The sequence below is a fragment of the Lampetra fluviatilis genome, chromosome 59 (assembly GCF_964198595.1).
Source record: "Lampetra fluviatilis chromosome 59, kcLamFluv1.1, whole genome shotgun sequence".
NCBI classification, from domain to species: Eukaryota; Metazoa; Chordata; class Hyperoartia; order Petromyzontiformes; family Petromyzontidae; genus Lampetra; species Lampetra fluviatilis.
This window is the reverse complement of record NC_136333.1, coordinates 5,258,110-5,282,569: the sequence shown is the minus strand read 5'-3', so window position 1 is coordinate 5,282,569 and position 24,460 is coordinate 5,258,110. Positions and strand designations below refer to the sequence as shown.

The 24,460-nt window shown below is 53.1% G+C and overlaps 1 protein-coding gene across 1 annotated transcript; it reads left to right on the top strand.

Moving 5' to 3' along the window:
• The first annotated feature begins 846 nt into the window (after nt 1-846).
• LOC144950825 (procathepsin L-like) lies at nt 847-24,284 on the top strand. The gene is made up of 8 exons (XM_078880940.1): nt 847-933; nt 3,057-3,185; nt 4,076-4,198; nt 9,291-9,449; nt 10,401-10,622; nt 20,258-20,426; nt 22,031-22,136; nt 23,008-24,284. The coding sequence occupies exons 2-8, from the start codon at nt 3,057-3,059 to the stop codon at nt 23,105-23,107; spliced, it is 1,008 nt and encodes a 335-aa protein (XP_078737066.1). The 5' UTR covers nt 847-933; the 3' UTR covers nt 23,108-24,284.
• The last annotated feature ends 176 nt before the right edge of the window (nt 24,285-24,460 follow it).

Below are 24,460 nucleotides of genomic sequence, written 5' to 3'. Positions count from 1 at the left end.
CAACCGAAAGAACCAAGAAGACACATTTATAATGTTTTATTCACCTCTGTCATGGTCGCCTTATTTCAAAATTAATTTTCCCCGAAATACCATTTTGTCATTAATTATTATTGCGGGCGGCGTGAGCATACTTTGTCATCTTGGAAAGGAAGAATGACAAGTCACATGCAACAACAAAACACAACAACGCGTTGAGGAAGTCGCGCACGCACAAACATCCCCCCCCCCCTGTACAGGACGAAGAGTGGGGGGCGATGTGGAGGAGTGGGGGGGCGATGTGGAGGAGGCTCGTGAAGAGTGGGGGGCGATGTGGGAGAGTGGGGGGCGATGTGGGAGAGTGGGGGGCGATGTGGAGGAGTGGGAGGCGATGTGGAGGAGGCTCGTGAAGAGTGGGGGGCGATGTGGGGGAGTGGGGGGCGATGTGGAGGAGGCTCGTGAAGAGTGGGGGGCGATGTGGGAGAGTGGGGGGCGATGTGGGAGAGTGGGGGGCGATGTGGAGGAGTGGGGGGCGATGTGGAGGAGGCTCCACGCGCCGTCGACTCGCCCGCCTTGCACCCCCCCCCCCTCTTAGCACGCTGCGTGAATGCGTTGCCCTTCCACAAGTTCCTATTTTTTCTCGTTGAAGAAACTCACCGGGAGATTAACAGGGCGGATGTCACGCTTGTTTTTTTTCTCCTTCTCCTTGCCCGCGAGCTGACCACGCAAGGCGTCTGTGGTTTTTTTTTTGGGGGGGGGGGGTCGCTGTTGCGTTTGCGGCGTGCAAGAAAAGTTTCTCAACGTGCGCGTACGAAGAAGCCACGATTCGTCAAATCGCGTGCGACGACTGCCAAACGCCGCCTCCGCCGCCGCTCTTATAAAGCGAGCCGATGCCCGGCTTCGCCCAGCTCGCCTGCTGAGACTTCCAAGCACTCGTTGTGCATTCGCACAATCAAAGTAAGTATATGTGTGTGTCTCTATTTAAAGCTTTCGTGACTGCAGGGATTCATCTTCTTGGTCATTCAGACTCTGCCTTCTCGACAGACCTGCTCTCCACCTGAAGACGGCTGCTTGCGTTGTGGCCGAAACGTCGTGAGAATTTTATTTTATTCTGTTTTATTTTTATTATTTTATTATTTTCCTTCTACGTGACTTTACCGAAAGAACCAAGAAGATATGTGTGTGTCCTTTGTAGCCAGCCCCCCAGCCTCCCTCTTTTATCTGAAGTAAGAAGGCGGTGGTGGCTCCGTGGTGGCTCTGTGGTGGTGGGAATCGAGGCAAACCGAGACAATTCTTTAGGTTCAACAAATTAATGATTTTTTTAAAAAATCTGAGAGTCCATCAACTTCTTGGTTCTTTCGGTAAAGTCACGTAGAAGGGAAATAATAAAATAAAACATTTTTACAATAAAATTCTCACGACGTTTTTTTTTGCATTTTGACCACAAGTATTGTGGTTAATGCACACATGATTCTTTGTAAAAATTAACCCGTAAAAACAAAGTTTTTCACTCTAAATCCTTTATATGCGTGGCGGCTAGAGTCCTCTCGTCCTCTGCCTTGAGATGGCTGCCACCTATGGGTCAGATGATTGTCTGCCAGCATTAGGCAATTGGTAATTAAATATTTTTAAAAAATTCCCTAAACAGTGTAAAATTTTGGAAAAATATTTTCACGAAAATTAATTGTCACGCACAACGAGTCTGTGTGCAAAATGTCAGCTCGAGTGGATCACGGGAAGTGGGTTAAAAAACGACCGAAAGATTTGCACGGTCGTAAGCGCGCAAGCAAGTGAACTTAATATAAAGGATTTTTTAAAAAGGTTTCAGTTTTGTTGCCAGAAAAAAAAGGGGAAAAAACCCGATCATTATATTTTGGTACTGGCAATGGAGGTCTAATGATGTCGATCTCCGTCTTTGTCAGCATCTCTCATCTCCCTCCACCTCTCTTGATGTCTACATTTCTCTCATCTCGCTACATCTCTGATGATGATGTCTACATCCCTTCTGTCATCTCACGAGATTTATTTTACATTCATTGAAATGGGGATGCCTCTAAAATCGTTGCCTACTCAGTGCACCCCCCCCCCCCCCCCAAATGTGCCAGCATCAATCACCACCAGTGGCGGATGATCGTAGCAGCAAATGCTACGGGCTCCGCACTTTCAAGGGCCCCGCGCTAAATGCTTTCAAGCCACCAATTCCGGTTCAGTGATTCGGCACTTGCTCTATTACTATAGTACTATACTGCCTTCAACTTTTACGAACCACTGGGTTTCGATTTAAAGCTTTCGTGACTGCAGGGATTCATCTTCTTGGTTCTTTTGGTAAAGTCACGTAGAAGGGAAATAATAACGTAAAAAAAAATAAGTTGTGAGAATTGTATTTTATTATGTTTTCTTTTTATTATTTTATCATTTCCCTTCTACGTGACTTTACCGAAAGAACCAAGAAGATGAACCACTGGGTGTTTAGGGTTAGCGATTTGTCGTATTATCTGGCTGTATAGCAAATAATACAATTACTTTACTATGCAAGTACAAATTTTGTGCTTTAATATTGATGTTTAATTTTTTGTATTTGGGGCCCCTTTATAACAACATATGCTACAGGCCCCGCACGATCTTCATCTGGTACTGACCACCAAGCTGCCAATTTGAGCCAGTTGATGTTCTCCGCCCCATTTGTCAGTGACCGCTTGAGAACAAAAACAAACACACAAACTCACAACAACAACAAATCCCATTAAGTTTAGTTTTTTTCTCCCCCAGCTCTGCAGAAATATTTGTGTGTGCGCGTGCCCATGGGCATGAACATTTCGGTCCAACGGGACGCCACAAAGTGCCCCTTCTCCAGAACTCGAGATCCTCCTCTGCCTCCACGAAGCGATGCAACATCGAAACAACTTTCTAAACGCTTCTGAACGACCGCCTCCTCTCGACATCAAACGAATACGCTAGCCTCGCCGTTCGCGGCACCGTTGTCAAATCGAACTCTAAATGGTGCCCCCCCCCCCCCCGCCACTACCTCCTGTACCGCATGCTCGATGGCGGTGCTCGTTTGACCATACTTCACCACGGAGATGGCACCGCTGACCGTGGCTGCCCTGCTGCTCGGCACCGTCCTCATCGCCGCCGCCGCCGCTGCGGATCCGGCACTCGACCCGCACTGGGGCGCCTGGCAGGACTTGCACGGCAAGAGCTACGAGCAGGCAAGGCTGTGCTGCTGCTGCTGGTGTCGTCTTGCGTGACGGCAATACACACGGAGGGGGCAGGTGGGGGGGGGGCGTGGGGAGGGGGGGCAGGGGGGGGAGCCACCTGGGTTCACAGTGCCCGTGTAAAACCATCGCGTGAGTTTTTTTCTGGGGGGCAGGGGGGTTTGGGGGGGCACCTGGGTTCACTGTGCCCGTGTAAAATCTTCGCGTGAGTTTTTTTTCTGGGGGGCAGGAGGGTTAGGGGGGGCACCTGGGTTCACAGTGCCCGTGTAAAACCATCGCGTGAGTTTTTTTTTCTGGGGGGCAGGAGGGTTAGGGGGGGCACCTGGGCTCACTGCGACCGTGTGAAATTATCGCGTGAGTTTTTTTTCTGGGGGGCAGGAGGGTTAGGGGGGGCACCTGGGCTCACTGCGCTCGTGTAAAACCATCGCGTGAGTTTTTTTTCTGGGGGGCAGGAGGGTTAGGGGGGGCACCTGGGCTCACTGTGCCCGTGTAAAACCATCGCGTGAGTTTTTTTTCTCGGGGGGCAGGGGGGTTAGGGGGGGCACCTGGGCTCACTGCGCCCGTGTGAAATTATCGCGTGAGTTTTTTTCTGGGGGGGGGGGGGGGCAGCTTAAATAGACGCTCCAAGCCCAGGACGTGTCATTCAGACTCTGTCTTCTCGACAGACCTGTTCTTCACCTGAGGACGGCTGCTTGCGTTGTGGCCGAAACGTCGTGAGAATTATTTTATTATGTTTTATTTTTATTATTTTATTATTTCCATTCTACGTGACTTTACCGAAAGAACCAAGAAGATGAATCCCTGCAGTCACGAAAGAAGCTTTAAATCGAGCGTAGCGATGCTGAACTGTGTCTCCCCCCTCGTCTCCCCCTGGTGATGCGCAGGCAGAGGAGGGCCGGCGTCGCCTCGTGTGGGAGCACAACCTGAAGATGATCGACCGGCACAACCTGGAGGAGTCCCTCGGCAAGCACTCCTACACGCTGGCCATGAACCAGTTCGGAGACATGGTACGTGCGGACGCATCCCCGATGCTGTATAGAGTATGCGCTGGGGGCCGTCGGGCACGGGGTAGTCGTAGAATGCGGCGGGCAGGTTGGTCGTGATGAACACGAGTTTCTCCACAATTGTGGGCGCCAGTGAGTTCCTTAGCTTGGAATGGATGAAGCCCATCGTTGAAAAGTGCGGTTCTGCAATTAGAAGCAATTAAACCGGATTTCTCCCAATCTCAGATGATCGGGTTTAATATAAAAAGACAATTAAACCCGATTGTAAAAAAACCCGACTGTGCCACCCTTGTGTTATACTGGTAGGAACCACCTGGTTCCACCAGCCCACAGGGGATTATTGTGTCCGTCCGTCCGTCGTGCATCCAAACATTGGGAGGGGTGGGGCTGGGTGGAGAGGGGAGGGTGGGGAGGGGCTTGGTGGGGTGGGGAGGGTGGGGAGGGGCTGGGTGGGGTGAGTGGGGAGGGGCTTGGTGGGGTGGGGAGGGTGGGGAGGGGCTGGGTGGGGAGGGTGGGGCTGGGTGGGGAGGGGCTGGTCACCCCGTGGTGCCCTTATAAAACTCAACGTTTAACCTACTCACGCCGGCTTGTGCCCGCCCTCACAGTCGGGCACATTTGCGGAATACACCATGCCGCCGTTGACCCTGGCCATTGACCGAGCAACCCGACGTTCCTACCAGCTCCCTCCGTAGGAATGTGTTCGTCTGATACGTCTGCACGGCACGTCATCTCGGTGGTGGGCAGGGGGGCGTGGTATGTTTAAATGTACTTCAAGCGCGCCTGTCGATGCGAGGTTTGGCAAAGTGAATGCCCAGGACGGGTTCAGACTTGAGCAGAGACCAAACAGACTTCACGAGACGTACGGATGTGGACAGAAGTACACACCACGTACACACCAGGGAGGATCGAACTCGGGTCGTCGCTTTCGTAGCGGAGCGCTAACTGCTACGCTACCGCTCCACACACACAAATATCAAAAGATCCTCCCCTATGACCTCTAACAGACTGTTCAGGCAAGTGCTGTTAGCGGGAACCTATTGAAGGCCGGCAAGACACACGAAGGAGTGGGTGGGCAACACCACGCCCGGCCGCCTTTGTCTCCCTAGTGGCGATGTTTACATACCACACCAGGTACTAATTTGAGGCCGAGTCGACCTAGGGGAGGAGGCCCAAGACCGGTTCAGATAATCGTCACTGGCGTTTTGTGGCCGTGAGCGGGAATCGAACTCGGGTCGGCGGGTTCGTAGCGCAGCGTAGCGCTAACCACTTACACTACCGCTACTCACGCATTCACACTTTCCCACACACACAGACACACATGTCCGTGTGCTCACACACCTAGACACATACGCAAACACTCACTCCCAGAGACTGACTCACTACAACCACGCGGAGGATCGCTCCTCCAAACAAAATCGTTTCCCGGTTCAGTTTTACAATTGCGAGTTCGCGTCTTAAAGACAATGTTTAAAAAAAAACATTTAATGGCAGCTGTTTCGTAAGCACGGGTGTTCGTAAGTCGGGGCCTTCGTAAGTCAGGGTGTTCGTAAGTCGGGGATCGCATTCGCTCACACCGAGGCACTCATCGGCTCGTGTAGCGCGCCCCCTGGTGGAGGTCTCTGTGTTGCAGCGGTCGTGAGCGAACTTCTGCAGAACTGCAACCACCATTCGTATCTTTTTAAATCCTTTATATTAAGTTCACTTGCTTGCTTGCTTAGGACCGTGCAAATCTTTCGGTCGTTTTTTAACCCACTTCCCGTGATCCAATCGAGCTGACATTTTCCACACAGACTCGTTGTGCGTGACAATTAATGTTCGTGAAAAAAAATTCCTAAATTTTACACTTTTTAGGACAAAAATATTATATTTAATTACCAATTGCTTAATGGTGCCAGACAATCATCTGACCCATAGGTGGCAGCCATCTCAAGCCAGAGGACGAGAGGACTCTAGCCGCCACGCATATAAAGGATTTATAGTGAAAAACTTTGTTTTTACGGGTTATACTTATTCAGACTTTATCTCGAGAGCCATATTACAATTGTCGTGAGCGACCTCCGACACACGTCTAGTAGAAGGCTTAAATTTCGATTTAAAGCTTTCGTGACTGCAGGGATTCATCTTCTTGGTTCTTTCCGTAAAGTCACGTAGAAGGGAATTAATAACGTTAAAAAAAAGAAGTTGTGAGAATTGTATTTTATTATGGTTTATTTTTATTATTTTATTATTTCCCTTCTACGTGACTTTACCGAAAGAACCAAGAAGATGAACCACTGGGTGTTTAGGGTTAGCGATATGTCGTATTATCTGGCTGTATAGCAAATGATAAAATACAATTACTTTACTATGCAAGTACAAATGTTGTGTTTTAATATTGATGTTTAATTTTTTATTTGGGGCCCCTTTATAACAACATATGCTACAGGCCCCGCACTAGATTCATCCGGCAGTGACCACCACCACCAAACATAGAAGGCTTCTTATTTATTAGGAGCACGCTGGGCGATTACACTTCGTAACGCGGCTACACCCTAGGGCCAGGCATGTCCAAACACGCAGCCAATCTGCGTCCTGCGCTACGCAGCTGCTCTTGCAGAAGAAGAGCCACGTGATTGAAGCAAGGCCCGAGCCATGGAGTCAACATTGAGGGGGGGGGGGGGCAAATCTTCCAGGGGTCCCCCCCCCCCCCAGAAAAAAAAATCTAAATTTGAAAACGAATTTCCTGCCTAAAATATAAAAAAAAATTCACTAACACACAGGAAGGAGTTTTAATTTATATTTTACAATAATGTATAATAGTTTATTGTATTACATTGCTCTGTTTTTTTCTTTTTTACCTTTTCTTGTTTCATTGTATGTAACGGCAGAGATTATGGATTCATAAAGTACAACCATAACCACAACCGTATAAACAGAAATCTATTTTATAGCAATATATTGGGGGGGGGGACATTTTGAGCATATTTGACCCCACTCTAACAGCCCCGAAGCTCTGGTTCGGTGCTCCTTATATCTGCCTGGCGCGGCCAAGTTCCACCTCTGGCCACGCTCCCTTTCCAGAACCTTCAGGTTGGTTCCCGGAGCTTCTCGACTGACTCCGCCCTCGACCTTTACCCCAGACACGCCCCTTCATAATAAGGCGTTATGTAATGCAGCTACAACCGTAGTACCCCTACAGGCCGCCAGGTGTCACTCTGTCAGTACACAATTATATGTAAAACCAAATATTTTCACAGAGACCCATACACTTTATATACAGAGAACCATGAGCACAGAAACCCACGGATTAAAACAAATATTCAGCAAATGTCATCTTCTTGGTTTTTTCGGTAAAGTCACGTAGAATGGAAATAATAAAAGAATAAAAATAAAACAATAAAATTATTCTCACGACGTTTCGGCCACAACGCAAGCAGCCGTCCTCAGGTGTAGAACATGTCTGTCGAGAAGACAGAGTCTGACTCTGAGGACGGCTGCTTGCGTTGTGGCCGAAACGTTGTGAGAATTATTTTATTACGTTTTATTTTTATTATTTTATTATTTCCATTCTACGAAAGAACCAAGCAGATGAATCCCTGCAGTCACGAAAGCTTTAAATCGAAATTCAGCAAATTTTATTATTTCCATTCTACGAAAGAACCAAGAAGATGAATCCCTGCAGTCACGAAAGCTTTAAATCGAAATTCAGCAAATTTTATTATTTCCATTCTACGAAAGAACCAAGAAGATGAATCCCTGCAGTCACGAAAGCTTTAAATCGAAATTCAGCAAATTTTATTATTTCCATTCTACGAAAGAACCAAGAAGATGAATCCCTGCAGTCACGAAAGCTTTAAATCGAAATTCAGCAAATTTTATTATTTCCATTCTACGAAAGAACCAAGAAGATGAATCCCTGCAGTCACGAAAGCTTTAAATCGAAATTCAGCAAATTGTATTATTTCCATTCTACGAAAGAACCAAGAAGATGAATCCCTGCAGTCACGAAAGCTTTAAATCGAAATTCAGCAAATGCTTTTAAATAAATATAAGCTTTATATCAGACACCGAGACTCACTTAGTTGCGTTGTGACGCTTTTTGGGGTTCGTGTAAGCATGCCAACACGCTCTGATGATGCCTCCTTATTTCATAATTATCATTCTTACTGCAGTTCACCTTCAATATCTGTAGGTACTTCACTGTGGATAGTGGTGATGAACACGGTGATGAGACTCACATGGAGTGAACACGATGATGAGACTCACATAGAGTAACAAAGATGTAGATGCCACTGGTTTTTCACGTTCTGCAGATGTAGATGTCACAGGTTTTTCACATTCTGCAGATGTAGATGCCAAAGGTTTTTCACGTTCTGCAGATGTAGATGTCACAGGTTTTTCACATTCTGCAGATGTAGATGCCAAAGGTTTTTCACGTTCTGCAGATGTAGATGTCACAGGTTTTTCACATTCTGCAGATGTAGATGCCACAGGTTTTTCACGTTCTGCAGATGTAGATGCCACTGGTTCTTCACGTTCTGTAGATGTAGATGCCACTGGTTATTTACGTTCTGCAGATGTAGATGCCACTGGTTCTTCATGTTCTGTAGATATAGATGCCACTGGTTCTTCATGTTCTGTAGATATAGATGCCACTGTTTCTTCACGTTCTGTAGATGTAGATGCCACTGTTTCTTCACGTTCTGCAGATGTAGATGCCACTGGTTCCTCACGTTCTGCAGATGTAGATGCCACTGGTTCTTCACGTTCTGCAGATGTAGATGCCACTGGTTCTTCACGTTCTGCAGATGTAGATGCCACTGGTTTTTCACGTTCTGCAGATGTAGTTGCCACTGGTTCTTCACGTTCTGCAGATGTAGTTGCCACTGGTTCTTCACGTTCTGCAGATGTAGTTGCCACTGGTTCTTCACGTTCGGCAGATGTAGAAGCCACCGCCACCATCTATTGCGCGGCAGTCGAACTCACGACTCTCGGTCTGAACAGGCAACTGGACAGGTTTGTTCGTATCTCTGAAAGTTCGTAAGTCGAATGTTCTTAAGTAGAGGAGTCCCCGTACTATCAACCGCCCCCCCCCCCCCCGCCACCATCGTTGCAGACGGAGGAGGAGTTTGTGCAAACGATGACGCGGCCCATGCTCGTGAACGAGACGGAGGTCGCGGCGGAGTTCGTGACCTTCGAGCCGCCCCCAAACTTCACGGCGCCCAGCAGAGTGGACTGGCGCAAGACGGGCGCCGTCACGCACGTCAAAAACCAGGTGCCCTTTCGCCGGCGCTGGTGCCGTTACCGTTGCCAGCGCCGGTGCCGTTACCATTGCCAGCACCGGCGCTGGTGCCGTTACCATTGCCGGCGCCGGTGCCGTTGTCGGTGCCGTTGCCAGCGCCGATGCCGTTGATGGTGCCAGTGCCAGTGCCACCGCGGATTTGTCCGTCTTGTTGTTTTTGTCCGCCGTGACATGCGAGCGACGGTGGTTTCCTCGGAGGCATCATTTGGTGCTCATCTCCCGTCGAAACAAAGCCCCCCACACTGAGCCGAGAGTGGGAACGTCACGGTCCTATGGGAACGTCCTACGGGAACTTCACGTTCCTACGGGAACATCCTACGGGAATGTCACGTTCCTACGGGAACGTCACGTTCCTACGGGAACGTCACATTTCTACGGGAACGTCACATTTCTACGGGAACGTCACGTTTCTACGGGAACGTCACGTTCCTACGGGAACGTCACATTTCTACGGGAACGTCACGTTCCTACGGGAACGTCACGTTCCTACGGGAACGTCCTACGGGAACGTCACGTTCCTACGGGAACGTCCTACGGGAACGTCACGTTCCTACGGAAACGTGACGTCACTTTCCTACGGGAACGTCACGTTCCTACGGGAACGTCACGTTCCTACGGGAACGTCACGTTCCTATGGGGACGTCACGTTCCTACGGGAACGTCACGTTCCTACGGGAACGTCACGTTCCTATGGGAACGTCCTACGGGAACGTCACGTTCCTACGGGAACGTCACGTTCCTACGGGAACGTCACGTTCCTACGAGAACGTCACGTTCCTACGGGAACGTCCTACGGGAACGTCACGTTCCTACGGGAACGTCACGTTCCTACGGGAACGTCCTACGGGGACGTCACATTCCTACGGCAATGTCACGCTCCTACGGGAACGGCTGGGTGACCGCGTTCCGTGCTGCCACGTGCAGGGCAGCTGCGGCTCGTGCTGGGCCTTCAGCTCCACGGGCGCCCTGGAGGGGCAGTGGAAGATCCGCAGGGGCCCCCTCGTGTCGCTCAGCGAGCAGAACCTCGTCGACTGCTCCCGCGTCGGCAACTACGGCTGCCGCGGGGGGTTCATGATCAACGCCTTCAAATACATCCACCAGAACCGCGGCATTGCGTACGAGCGCAGCTACCCCTACATAGGGCAGGTGAGTGTCTGCTGGGGTGAGTGTCTGAGAGGGTGAGTGTCTGAGAGGGTGAGTGTCTGAGAGGGTGAGTGTCTGTTAGGGTGAGTGACTGAGAGGGTGAGTGTCTGAGAGGGCGAGTGTCTGAGAGGGTGAGTGTCTGAGAGGGTGAGTGTCTGTTAGGGTGAGTGACTGAGAGGGTGAGTGTCTGAGAGGGTGAGTGTCTGAGAGGGTGAGTGTCCGAGTGTCCGAGAGGGTGAGTGTCTGAGAGGGTGAGTGTCTGCTGGGGTGAGTGTCTGAGAGGGTGAGTGTCTGAGAGGGTGAGTGACTGAGAGGGTGAGTGTCTGAGTGTCTGAGAGGGTGAGTGTCTGCTAGGGTGAGTGTCTGAGAAGGTGAGTGTCTGAGAGGGTGAGTGTCTGAGAGGGCGAGTGTCTGAGAGGGTGAGTGTCTGCTGGGGTGAGTGTCTGAGAGGGTGAGTGTGTGCTGGGGTGAGTGTCTGAGAGGGTGAGTGTCTGAGAGGGTGAGTGTCTGAGAGGGTGAGTGTCTGAGAGGGTGAGTGTCTGAGAGGGTGAGTGTCTGAGAAGGTGAGTGTCTGAGAGGGCGAGTGTCTGAGAGGGTGAGTGTCTGCTGGGGTGAGTGTCTGAGAGGGTGAGTGTGTGCTGGGGTGAGTGTCTGAGAAGGTGAGTGTCTGAGAGGGTGAGTGTCTGAGAGGGTGAGTGTCTGAGAGGGTGAGTGTCTGAGAGGGTGAGTGTCTGAGAGGGTGAGTGTCTGCTGGGGTGAGTGTCTGAGAGGGTGAGTGTCTGAGAGGGTGAGTGTCTGAGAGGGTGAGTGTCTGCTGGGGTGAGTGTCTGAGAGGGTGAGTGTCTGAGAGGGTGAGTGTCTGAGAGGGTGAGTGTCTGAGAGGGTGAGTGTCTGCTAGGGTGAGTGTCTGAGAGGGTGAGTGTCTGAGTGTCTGAGAGGGTGAGTGTCTGCTAGGGTGAGTGTCTGAGAGGGTGAGTGTCTGAGAGGGTGAGTGTCTGAGAGGGTGAGTGTCTGAGAGGGTGAGTGTCTGCTGGGGTGAGTGTCTGAGAGGGTGAGTGTCTGAGAGGGTGAGTGTCTGAGTGTCTGAGAGGGTGAGTGTCTGCTAGGGTGAGTGTCTGAGAGGGTGAGTGTCTGAGAGGGTGAGTGTCTGAGAGGGTGAGTGTCTGAGTGTCTGAGAGGGTGAGTGTCTGCTAGGGTGAGTGTCTGAGAGGGTGAGTGTCTGAGAGGGTGAGTGTCTGAGAGGGTGAGTGTCTGAGAGGGTGAGTGTCTGAGAGGGTGAGTGTCTGCTGGGGTGAGTGTCTGAGAGGGTGAGTGTCTGAGAGGGTGAGTGTCTGAGAGGGTGAGTGTCTGAGAGGGTGAGTGTCTGCTGGGGTGAGTGTTTGAGAGGGTGAGTGTCTGAGAGGGTGAGTGTCTGAGAGGGTGAGTGTCTGAGAGGGTGAGTGTCTGAGAGGGTGAGTGTCTGCTAGGGTGAGTGTCTGAGAGGGTGAGTGTCTGAGTGTCTGAGAGGGTGAGTGTCTGCTAGGGTGAGTGTCTGAGAGGGTGAGTGTTTGAGAGGGTGAGTGTCTGAGAGGGTGAATGTCTGAGAGGGTGAGTGCCTGAGAGGGTGAGTGTCTACTTGTGTGAGTGACTGAGAGGGTGAGTGTCTGAGAGGGTGAGTGTCTGAGAGGGTGAGTGTCTGAGAGGGTGAGTGTCTGCTGGGGTGAGTGTCTGAGAGGGTGAGTGCCTGAGAGGGTGAGTGTCTGAGTGTCTGAGAGGGTGAGTGTCTGCTAGGGTGAGTGTCTGAGAGGGTGAGTGTCTGAGAGGGTGAGTGTCTGAGAGGGTGAGTGTCTGAGTGTCTGAGAGGGTGAGTGTCTGCTAGGGTGAGTGTCTGCTAGGGTGAGTGTCTGAGAGGGTGAGTGTCTGAGAGGGTGAGTGTCTGAGAGGGTGAGTGTCTGAGAGGGTGAGTGTCTGCTAGGGTGAGTGACTGAGAGGGTGAGTGTCTGAGAGGGTGAGTGTCTGAGAGGGTGAGTGTCTGCTGGGGTGAGTGTCTGAGAGGGTGAGTGTCTGAGAGGGTGAGTGTCTGAGTGTCTGAGAGGGTGAGTGTCTGCTAGGGTGAGTGTCTGAGAGGGTGAGTGTCTGAGAGGGTGAGTGTCTGAGAGGGTGAGTGTCTGAGTGTCTGAGAGGGTGAGTGTCTGCTAGGGTGAGTGTCTGAGAGGGTGAGTGTCTGAGAGGGTGAGTGTCTGAGAGGGTGAGTGTCTGAGAGGGTGAGTGTCTGAGAGGGTGAGTGTCTGCTGGGGTGAGTGTCTGAGAGGGTGAGTGTCTGAGAGGGTGAGTGTCTGAGAGGGTGAGTGTCTGAGAGGGTGAGTGTCTGAGAGGGTGAGTGTCTGCTGGGGTGAGTGTCTGAGAGGGTGAGTGTCTGAGAGGGTGAGTGTCTGAGTGTCTGAGAGGGTGAGTGTCTGCTAGGGTGAGTGTCTGAGAGGGTGAGTGTCTGAGAGGGTGAGTGTCTGAGAGGGTGAGTGTCTGAGTGTCTGAGAGGGTGAGTGTCTGCTAGGGTGAGTGTCTGAGAGGGTGAGTGTCTGAGAGGGTGAGTGTCTGAGAGGGTGAGTGTCTGAGAGGGTGAGTGTCTGAGAGGGTGAGTGTCTGCTGGGGTGAGTGTCTGAGAGGGTGAGTGTCTGAGAGGGTGAGTGTCTGAGAGGGTGAGTGTCTGAGAGGGTGAGTGTCTGCTGGGGTGAGTGCTTGAGAGGGTGAGTGTCTGAGAGGGTGAGTGTCTGAGAGGGTGAGTGTCTGAGAGGGTGAGTGTCTGAGAGGGTGAGTGTCTGCTAGGGTGAGTGTCTGAGAGGGTGAGTGTCTGAGTGTCTGAGAGGGTGAGTGTCTGCTAGGGTGAGTGTCTGAGAGGGTGAGTGTTTGAGAGGGTGAGTGTCTGAGAGGGTGAATGTCTGAGAGGGTGAGTGCCTGAGAGGGTGAGTGTCTACTTGTGTGAGTGACTGAGAGGGTGAGTGTCTGAGAGGGTGAGTGTCTGAGAGGGTGAGTGTCTGAGAGGGTGAGTGTCTGCTGGGGTGAGTGTCTGAGAGGGTGAGTGCCTGAGAGGGTGAGTGTCTGAGTGTCTGAGAGGGTGAGTGTCTGCTAGGGTGAGTGTCTGAGAGGGTGAGTGTCTGAGAGGGTGAGTGTCTGAGAGGGTGAGTGTCTGAGTGTCTGAGAGGGTGAGTGTCTGCTAGGGTGAGTGTCTGCTAGGGTGAGTGTCTGAGAGGGTGAGTGTCTGAGAGGGTGAGTGTCTGAGAGGGTGAGTGTCTGAGAGGGTGAGTGTCTGCTAGGGTGAGTGACTGAGAGGGTGAGTGTCTGAGAGGGTGAGTGTCTGAGAGGGTGAGTGTCTGAGAGGGTGAGTGTCTGCTGGGGTGAGTGTCTGAGAGGGTGAGTGTCTGAGAGGGTGAGTGTCTGAGTGTCTGAGAGGGTGAGTGTCTGCTAGGGTGAGTGTCTGAGAGGGTGAGTGTCTGAGAGGGTGAGTGTCTGAGAGGGTGAGTGTCTGAGTGTCTGAGAGGGTGAGTGTCTGCTAGGGTGAGTGTCTGAGAGGGTGAGTGTCTGAGAGGGTGAGTGTCTGAGAGGGTGAGTGTCTGAGAGGGTGAGTGTCTGAGAGGGTGAGTGTCTGCTGGGGTGAGTGTCTGAGAGGGTGAGTGTCTGAGAGGGTGAGTGTCTGAGAGGGTGAGTGTCTGAGAGGGTGAGTGTCTGCTGGGGTGAGTGTTTGAGAGGGTGAGTGTCTGAGAGGGTGAGTGTCTGAGAGGGTGAGTGTCTGAGAGGGTGAGTGTCTGAGAGGGTGAGTGTCTGCTAGGGTGAGTGTCTGAGAGGGTGAGTGTCTGAGTGTCTGAGAGGGTGAGTGTCTGCTAGGGTGAGTGTCTGAGAGGGTGAGTGTTTGAGAGGGTGAGTGTCTGAGAGGGTGAATGTCTGAGAGGGTGAGTGTCTGAGAGGGTGAGTGTCTACTTGTGTGAGTGACTGAGAGGGTGAGTGTCTGAGAGGGTGAGTGTCTGAGAGGGTGAGTGTCTGAGAGGGTGAGTGTCTGCTGGGGTGAGTGTCTGAGAGGGTGAGTGCCTGAGAGGGTGAGTGTCTGAGTGTCTGAGAGGGTGAGTGTCTGCTAGGGTGAGTGTCTGAGAGGGTGAGTGTCTGAGAGGGTGAGTGTCTGAGAGGGTGAGTGTCTGAGAGGGTGAGTGTCTGCTAGGGTGAGTGTCTGAGAGGGTGAGTGTCTGAGAGGGTGAGTGTCTGAGAGAGTGAGTGTCTGAGAGGGTGAGTGTCTGCTGGGGTGAGTGTCTGAGAGGGTGAGTGTCTGAGAGGGTGAGTGCCTGAGAGGGTGAGTGTCTGAGAGGGTGTCTGCTGGGGTGAGTGTCTGAGAGGGTGAGTGTCTGAGAGGGTGAGTGTCTGAGTGTCTGAGAGGGCGATTGTCTGCTAGGGTGAGTGTCTGAGAGGGTGAGTGTCTGAGAGGGTGAGTGTCTGAGTGTCTGAGAGGGTGAGTGTCTGCTAGGGTTAGTGTCTGAGAGGGTGAGTGTCTGAGAGGGTGAGTGTCTGAGAGGGTGAGTGTCTAAGAGGGTGAGTGTCTGAGAGGGTGAGTGTCTGAGAGGGTGAGTGTCTGCTGGGGTGAGTGTCTGAGAGGGTGAGTGTCTGAGAGGGTGAGTGTCTGAGTGTCTGAGAGGGTGAGTGTCTGCTAGGGTGAGTGTCTGAGAGGGTGAGTGTCTAAGAGGGTGAGTGTCTGAGTGTCTGAGAGGGTGAGTGTCTGAGAGGGTGAGTGTCTGCTAGGGTGAGTGTCTGAGAGGGTGAGTGTCTGAGAGGGTGAGTGTCTGAGAGAGTGAGTGTCTGAGAGGGTGAGTGTCTGCTGGGGTGAGTGTCTGAGAGGGTGAGTGTCTGAGAGGGTGAGTGTCTGAGAGGGTGAGTGTCTGAGAGGGTGAGTGTCTGCTGGGGTGAGTGTCTGAGAGGGTGAGTGTCTGAGTGTCTGAGAGGGTGAGTGTCTGCTAGGGTGAGTGTCTGAGAGGGTGAGTGTCTGAGAGGGTGAGTGTCTGAGAGGGTGAGTGTCTGAGTGTCTGAGAGGGTGAGTGTCTGCTAGGGTTAGTGTCTGAGAGGGTGAGTGTCTGAGAGGGTGAGTGTCTGAGAGGGTGAGTGTCTGAGAGGGTGAGTGTCTGAGAGGGTGAGTGTCTGCTGGGGTGAGTGTCTGAGAGGGTGAGTGTCTGAGAGGGTGAGTGTCTGAGTGTCTGAGAGGGTGAGTGTCTGCTAGGGTGAGTGTCTGAGAGGGTGAGTGTCTGAGAGGGTGAGTGTCTGAGAGGGTGAGTGTCTGCTGGGGTGAGTGTCTGAGAGGGTGAGTGTCTGAGAGGGTGAGTGTCTGAGTGTCTGAGAGGGTGAGTGTCTGCTAGGGTTAGTGTCTGAGAGGGTGAGTGTCTGAGAGGGTGAGTGTCTGAGAGGGTGAGTGTCTGAGAGGGTGAGTGTCTGAGAGGGTGAGTGTCTGCTGGGGTGAGTGTCTGAGAGGGTGAGTGTCTGAGAGGGTGAGTGTCTGAGTGTCTGAGAGGGTGAGTGTCTGCTAGGGTGAGTGTCTGAGAGGGTGAGTGTCTGAGAGGGTGAGTGTCTGAGAGGGTGAGTGTCTGCTGGGGTGAGTGTCTGAGAGGGTGAGTGTCTGAGAGGGTGAGTGTCTGAGTGTCTGAGAGGGTGAGTGTCTGCTAGGGTGAGTGTCTGAGAGGGTGAGTGTCTGAGAGGGTGAGTGTCTGAGAGGGTGAGTGTCTGAGTGTCTGAGAGGGTGAGTGTCTGCTAGGGTGAGTGTCTGAGAGGGTGAGTGTCTGAGAGGGTGAGTGTCTGAGAGGGTGAGTGTCTGAGAGGGTGAGTGTCTGCTGGGGTGAGTGTCTGAGAGGGTGAGTGTCTGAGAGGGTGAGTGTCTGAGAGGGTGAGTGTCTGAGAGGGTGAGTGTCTGAGAGGGTGAGTGTCTGCTGGGGTGAGTGTCTGAGAGGGTGAGTGTCTGAGAGGGTGAGTGTCTGAGTGTCTGAGAGGGTGAGTGTCTGCTAGGGTGAGTGTCTGAGAGGGTGAGTGTCTGAGAGGGTGAGTGTCTGAGAGGGTGAGTGTCTGAGTGTCTGAGAGGGTGAGTGTCTGCTAGGGTGAGTGTCTGAGAGGGTGAGTGTCTGAGAGGGTGAGTGTCTGAGAGGGTGAGTGTCTGAGAGGGTGAGTGTCTGAGAGGGTGAGTGTCTGCTGGGGTGAGTGTCTGAGAGGGTGAGTGTCTGAGAGGGTGAGTGTCTGAGAGGGTGAGTGTCTGAGAGGGTGAGTGTCTGCTGGGGTGAGTGTTTGAGAGGGTGAGTGTCTGAGAGGGTGAGTGTCTGAGAGGGTGAGTGTCTGAGAGGGTGAGTGTCTGAGAGGGTGAGTGTCTGCTAGGGTGAGTGTCTGAGAGGGTGAGTGTCTGAGTGTCTGAGAGGGTGAGTGTCTGCTAGGGTGAGTGTCTGAGAGGGTGAGTGTTTGAGAGGGTGAGTGTCTGAGAGGGTGAATGTCTGAGAGGGTGAGTGCCTGAGAGGGTGAGTGTCTACTTGTGTGAGTGACTGAGAGGGTGAGTGTCTGAGAGGGTGAGTGTCTGAGAGGGTGAGTGTCTGAGAGGGTGAGTGTCTGCTGGGGTGAGTGTCTGAGAGGGTGAGTGCCTGAGAGGGTGAGTGTCTGAGTGTCTGAGAGGGTGAGTGTCTGCTAGGGTGAGTGTCTGAGAGGGTGAGTGTCTGAGAGGGTGAGTGTCTGAGAGGGTGAGTGTCTGAGTGTCTGAGAGGGTGAGTGTCTGCTAGGGTGAGTGTCTGCTAGGGTGAGTGTCTGAGAGGGTGAGTGTCTGAGAGGGTGAGTGTCTGAGAGGGTGAGTGTCTGAGAGGGTGAGTGTCTGCTAGGGTGAGTGACTGAGAGGGTGAGTGTCTGAGAGGGTGAGTGTCTGAGAGGGTGAGTGTCTGAGAGGGTGAGTGTCTGCTGGGGTGAGTGTCTGAGAGGGTGAGTGTCTGAGAGGGTGAGTGTCTGAGTGTCTGAGAGGGTGAGTGTCTGCTAGGGTGAGTGTCTGAGAGGGTGAGTGTCTGAGAGGGTGAGTGTCTGAGAGGGTGAGTGTCTGAGTGTCTGAGAGGGTGAGTGTCTGCTAGGGTGAGTGTCTGAGAGGGTGAGTGTCTGAGAGGGTGAGTGTCTGAGAGGGTGAGTGTCTGAGAGGGTGAGTGTCTGAGAGGGTGAGTGTCTGCTGGGGTGAGTGTCTGAGAGGGTGAGTGTCTGAGAGGGTGAGTGTCTGAGAGGGTGAGTGTCTGAGAGGGTGAGTGTCTGCTGGGGTGAGTGTTTGAGAGGGTGAGTGTCTGAGAGGGTGAGTGTCTGAGAGGGTGAGTGTCTGAGAGGGTGAGTGTCTGAGAGGGTGAGTGTCTGCTAGGGTGAGTGTCTGAGAGGGTGAGTGTCTGAGTGTCTGAGAGGGTGAGTGTCTGCTAGGGTGAGTGTCTGAGAGGGTGAGTGTTTGAGAGGGTGAGTGTCTGAGAGGGTGAATGTCTGAGAGGGTGAGTGTCTGAGAGGGTGAGTGTCTACTTGTGTGAGTGACTGAGAGGGTGAGTGTCTGAGAGGGTGAGTGTCTGAGAGGGTGAGTGTCTGAGAGGGTGAGTGTCTGCTGGGGTGAGTGTCTGAGAGGGTGAGTGCCTGAGAGGGTGAGTGTCTGAGTGTCTGAGAGGGTGAGTGTCTGCTAGGGTGAGTGTCTGAGAGGGTGAGTGTCTGAGAGGGTGAGTGTCTGAGAGGGTGAGTGTCTGAGAGGGTGAGTGTCTGCTAGGGTGAGTGTCTGAGAGGGTGAGTGTCTGAGAGGGTGAGTGTCTGAGAGAGTGAGTGTCTGAGAGGGTGAGTGTCTGCTGGGGTGAGTGTCTGAGAGGGTGAGTGTCTGAGAGGGTGAGTGCCTGAGAGGGTGAGTGTCTGAGAGGGTGTCTGCTGGGGTGAGTGTCTGAGAGGGTGAGTGTCTGAGAGGGTGAGTGTCTGAGTGTCTGAGAGGGCGATTGTCTGCTAGGGTGAGTGTCTGAGAGGGTGAGTGTCTGAGAGGGTGAGTGTCTGAGTGTCTGAGAGGGTGAGTGTCTGCTAGGGTTAGTGTCTGAGAGGGTGAGTGTCTGAGAGGGTGAGTGTCTGAGAGGGTGAGTGTCTAAGAGGGTGAGTGTCTGAGAGGGTGAGTGTCTGAGAGGGTGAGTGTCTGCTGGGGTGAGTGTCTGAGAGGGTGAGTGTCTGAGAGGGTGAGTGTCTGAGTGTCTGAGAGGGTGAGTGTCTGCTAGGGTGAGTGTCTGAGAGGGTGAGTGTCTAAGAGGGTGAGTGTCTGAGTGTCTGAGAGGGTGAGTGTCTGAGAGGGTGAGTGTCTGCTAGGGTGAGTGTCTGAGAGGGTGAGTGTCTGAGAGGGTGAGTGTCTGAGAGAGTGAGTGTCTGAGAGGGTGAGTGTCTGCTGGGGTGAGTGTCTGAGAGGGTGAGTGTCTGAGAGGGTGAGTGTCTGAGAGGGTGAGTGTCTGAGAGGGTGAGTGTCTGCTGGGGTGAGTGTCTGAGAGGGTGAGTGTCTGAGTGTCTGAGAGGGTGAGTGTCTGCTAGGGTGAGTGTCTGAGAGGGTGAGTGTCTGAGAGGGTGAGTGTCTGAGAGGGTGAGTGTCTGAGTGTCTGAGAGGGTGAGTGTCTGCTAGGGTTAGTGTCTGAGAGGGTGAGTGTCTGAGAGGGTGAGTGTCTGAGAGGGTGAGTGTCTGAGAGGGTGAGTGTCTGAGAGGGTGAGTGTCTGCTGGGGTGAGTGTCTGAGAGGGTGAGTGTCTGAGAGGGTGAGTGTCTGAGTGTCTGAGAGGGTGAGTGTCTGCTAGGGTGAGTGTCTGAGAGGGTGAGTGTCTGAGAGGGTGAGTGTCTGAGAGGGTGAGTGTCTGAGTGTCTGAGAGGGTGAGTGTCTGCTGGGGTGAGTGTCTGAGAGGGTGAGTGTCTGAGAGGGTGAGTGTCTGAGTGTCTGAGAGGGTGAGTGTCTGCTAGGGTGAGTGTCTGAGAGGGTGAGTGTCTAAGAGGGTGAGTGTCTGAGTGTCTGAGAGGGTGAGTGTCTGAGAGGGTGAGTGTCTGCTAGGGTGAGTGTCTGAGAGGGTGAGTGTCTGAGAGGGTGAGTGTCTGAGAGGGTGAGTGTCTGAGAGGGTGAGTGTCTGAGAGGGTGAGTGTCTGAGAGGGTGAGTGTCTGAGAAGGTGAGTGTCTGAGAGGGCGAGTGTCTGAGAGGGTGAGTGTCTGAGAGGGTGAGTGTCTGAGAGGGCGAGTGTCTGAGAGGGCGAGTGTCTGAGAGGGTGAGTGTCTGAGAGGGTGAGTGTCTGAGAGGGTGAGTGTCTGTCTGGGGTCCGTACATTCACCATCCCCCCTCATCCCCCCCCCCCCACCACATTCTGCAATGGAGTTCCCCTCCGGTCCACTCCGATTTCCTGCCACGACCAAGTAAAAAAACCAACACGCGACGCGACGGGCACCGGGCACGAACATCCCACAACGCTCGAGGAGCGAGCGAAGCGGTCGACTGGAATTTTCCGTCGACCGATCCACCGAGTCGGCCCGACCGTCGTCCCAAGATTCAATCCGAAACCGGCCCAAGGTGGCGGCCAAAGAAAGCCCTTTTCCGCCAAGCCCACAGCGACCGACCCCAGCGTGCCCCCCCCCCCCCCCCCGTGTGTCTTCCCAAGGACAACCAGCCGTGCCGCTACGACCCCCGCAGCCGCGGGGCCTACCTCACGTCGTACGGGCGCATCCAGAAGAACAGCGAGGCCGGCCTGCAACAGGCGGTCGCGAGCGTGGGGCCGGTGGCCGTGGGGATGGATGCCGGCCGCAGGTCCTTCCAGTTCTATAGAAACGGTAAGGACCTCGCAAAGCGTTAACCATCATCATCGCCATCATCATCATCTTGTCTTTCTCCCCACACCTCTGATTAATTATCTACGTAAAGAAGTTCAAGGCACAGGACAGTCCGTTCTCCTATAACGCCCGCGTGTTTTCAGAACGCGAATTGGCTATAACGCGATGAATGTATATATATTTTTTATAACGCGGATGCGAATTGGATGTAACGCGATCTAGCGAACGGAGCAACGTCGCGCGCGAGTGGGAGCAAGCGGTTTGTACGGCCGCCTCACCGTAGCCTCATTGCGCAAGGCATTGGGATGCTGCTGGATGTTTCTAGATCAGCGGCTCTTCTTCTTCACCTAAGCACCTGCCTGGGTATTTTGTACCATCGGGCACTCCACCCCCACAACTCCCAATCGGTGATAGGGCAGTTGTGGAGAGAGTGGAGAGTTTCCCATACCTGAGCAGTGTGCTCATGACCGGCTCCGGTTTGACAGCAGAGGTCTCACTCCGAATCAGTCGAGCGGCATTATCTTTTCATCGGTTGCGTAACGCTGTGTGGAAGCTACCTGGTCTGTCGCTCCGCACGAAGCTTCAAGTTTTCTCGGCCACGGTCATTCCCTCCCTTCTCTATGCTTGCTAAACGTGGACCCCCCTAATGGAACATCTTCGCCGGTTAGAAACATTTAGGCTGACCTGCCTACGATCCATCCTGGGTTTAACCAGGCTGGATTGTGTTAGGTGCTCACAAATCCTTGAAAGATCTGGACTAAGTCCCATCGGTGAGCTCCTCCGGCAGGCAAGGCTGCGTTGGCTTGGTCATGTAGCCCGCATGCCCAGCCACCGCATGTCTAAACAGCTTTTCGTTTGACTGGATAGAGGGGGCTAAATGGGCGCGTCACGGGCTAGAGAAGAGATGGAGTGATGTGGTACAGGAGGACGTAGAGCTGAGTGGACTTGCCGATGACTGGTACCAGCGGTGTCAAGATCGTCCTCTGTGGAGGAGGCTCGTGAAGGACGCTGCTGGGCAGTTGGAGGCAGTCGCCCTCCAGCAACAATGAAGGGCAGAGGAGCGACGCTCACAACAACGAGCAGAGCGCCGGGTGGCTAAAGCACAGCAAGTTAGCACAGTAGGGGGCACAGGTGGTGCATCAGCCAGACATCTCAGTCGTCTCAGTCAGTCGACCCGTGGCACCTGCTGGGTCTGCCCCGTGACCTCCTGCCAGTGGGCGTTCGACACTTCACGTGGCCTCAACGTGCACATAGTCTGGCACAAGCGTCGTGGTGACGTCACCGCCACTTAGTGGCGAATTGTGGTTGTTGTTGTTGTAGTAGTGGTGAGTGTAGTAGTGCTGAGTGTACTAGTGGTGAGTGCACAAGTCGTGAGTGCACTAGTGGTGAGCGTCTTATTTATTTGCGTTTCTCCTTTGCGATGATGACTTTTGTAGGACAAACGTTGCGATGTATAAGGGGCACGGGTTGACCAATAAGCTTCCCAATTGGTCTCTAACAAGGTAAGAGGGCACCCATCAGGGGTTGACAGCCGTGGGGTGAAGAGAAGCAGCGACGAGGCCGGTGGCCTGACGCTTACTGCCGACGCCGTGACTGTGCCGCAGGTGTTTACTACGACCCGGGGTGCAGCCGCACCAGGATCAACCACGCCATGCTCGCGGTCGGCTACGACAAGGAGGGAGCTCACGAGTACTGGATCGTCAAGAACAGGTAGGGTGGGGTTGGGAGGGGTGGTGGGCGCGCTGCGTCGGGCAAACTGGAGTCGCCGCTCACGGATTTCGGGGCGAACGGCTCCCTGGTGTCTACGGTGATAAGCGGAGGGGGGAGATTTTTTGAAATATATTTTTATTTTTTACGTGTGTGTGTGTGTGGTGCGTGTGTGTGAAGTGTGTGTGGTGTGTGTGTGGTGTGTGGTGTGTGTGGTGTGTGTGTGGTGTGTGTGTGTGTGGTGTGTGTGGTGTGTGGTGTGTGGTGTGTGTGGTGTGTGTGTGTGGTGTGTGTGGTGTGTGTGTGTGTGGTGTGTGTGTGTGTGGTGTGTGTGTGTGTGGTGTGTGTGTGATGTGTGGTGTGTGTGTGTGTGGTGTGTGGTGTGTATGTGTGTGTGTGGTGTGTGTGTGTGTGTGGTGTGTGTGTGTGGTGTGTGTGTGTGGTGTGTGTGTGTGGTTATGATCAGAGTCGCGGGCAAATGGGAATTCGGGCTAAATAGGGCTGCGGATGAGAGGGGGTTGCCGCTTTATTGGTGCCCCCTTGAAATCGATTGGTCCACACCCGAGACAGCTCTTCTTAGAGCCTAGTCTCACATGGTGTTGTACCAGATGACGCCAAAAGGCGCATATATTATCAGAGTTGTGTTTTTTGTTTGCATTCCGACCGCAGGTATTGTGGTCAATGCAAACGTGACTCCTTGTAAAAAAAAGGTGTCAGTTTTGTTGCCAGATGAAACGGTAAAAAAACCAATTATCATATTTTGCTACTGGCAAAGGAGGTTCCAATGGTGTTGTTGTTGTGTTGTTGTTGTGTTGTTGTTGTGCTGTTGTTGTGTGCGCGTGGTTTGCTTCTCATCGTGAACGTCTTTGCGCAGCTGGAGCAAGCGGTGGGGAGACGGAGGCTACATTAAAATGGCCAAGCATCGGAACAACAACTGTGGAATTTCCAACTACGCCTGCTACCCAATCGTGTGACCTCCGCAGTAGAGGAGGCCGCGCGCTCGCACGCGCGCGCACGCACGCACGCGCACGCACGCACGCACACACTCACTCACTCACACACAGACAAAGGTCCCCCGTGTAGCCTTAACATAATGTTGGGGCAAGTGCTGTTAGCGTAGCACCTACGAAGGCCGGCACGGTACACGATGGGGTGGGTGGCCAGCACCACGCCCGGCCGCCTTTGTCTTCCCAGTGGCGACGTTTACGCAGCGCACCAGGTCCTCATTTGAGGCTGAGTCGACCTAGGGGGGAGGCCCAGGACCGGTTCAGATCGTCGTTCTTAGTTGCTGTCCACTCTCCTCTCTGCGTCTTTGCGAGTTCAGCCGCGCCTCCCTCTCGCCCCTCGCTCGCGGGAGTGCGGTGGGAGGCGCGTGTGACTTGCCCTGCGTGTGCGTGACTGTGTGTGTGTGTGTGACTGTGTGTGTGTGTGACTGTGTGTGTGTGTGTGTGACTGTGTGTGTGTGTGACTGTGTGTGCGTGACTGTGTGTGCGTGACTGTGGGGAGCGGTGGTGCAGCGGTTACGAACCCGGCGACCCGAGTTCGATTCCCGCTCACGGCCAAAACCGGTAGGGTTAAGGGACTAACACCGACCGACCAGCCACCAGTACGAACTTTGACCCTTAACCCTAACCAACTAACCAGCTGACCGACCAGCCACCAGTACGAACTTTGACCCCTGACCCTAACCGATTAGTCAGCTGACCCACCAGCCACTGGTACGAGCTTTGACCCCTGACCTTAACCGATTAGCCAGCTGACAAACCAACCACTGGTACGAGCTTTGACCCCTAACCCTAACCGATTAGCCAGCTGACCCAACCAGCCACCGGTACGAGCTTTGACCCCTGACCTTAACCGATTAGCCAGCTGACTAACCAACCACTGGTACGAGCTTTGACCCCTAACCCTAACCGATTAGCCAGCTGACCCACCAGCCACCGGTAGGTGCTTTACCCCCCCTGACCAACTCGCCAACCATCCCCTTGTGTCAGCTCTTCCCATAACCTGAACTGGCCAACCAGGAAAAACACCCGAGATCAAACGAATACGAGCAGAACCCCGCTCTGTGTCACCGCATATGATGATTATTAAACAAACAATGAACATGATCATTGTTTTTTTTTACCCTTTTATCTGGCAACAAAACTGACACCTTTTTTTTACAAGAAGTCATGTTTGCATAGACCACAATACCTGCAGTCGTAATGCAAACAAAAAACACAACTCTGATAATATATGCACCTTTTGGCGTCATCTGGTCCAACACCATGTGAGACTAGGCTCTAAGGAAAGCTGTCTCGGGTGTGGACTAGTCAACTTCAAGG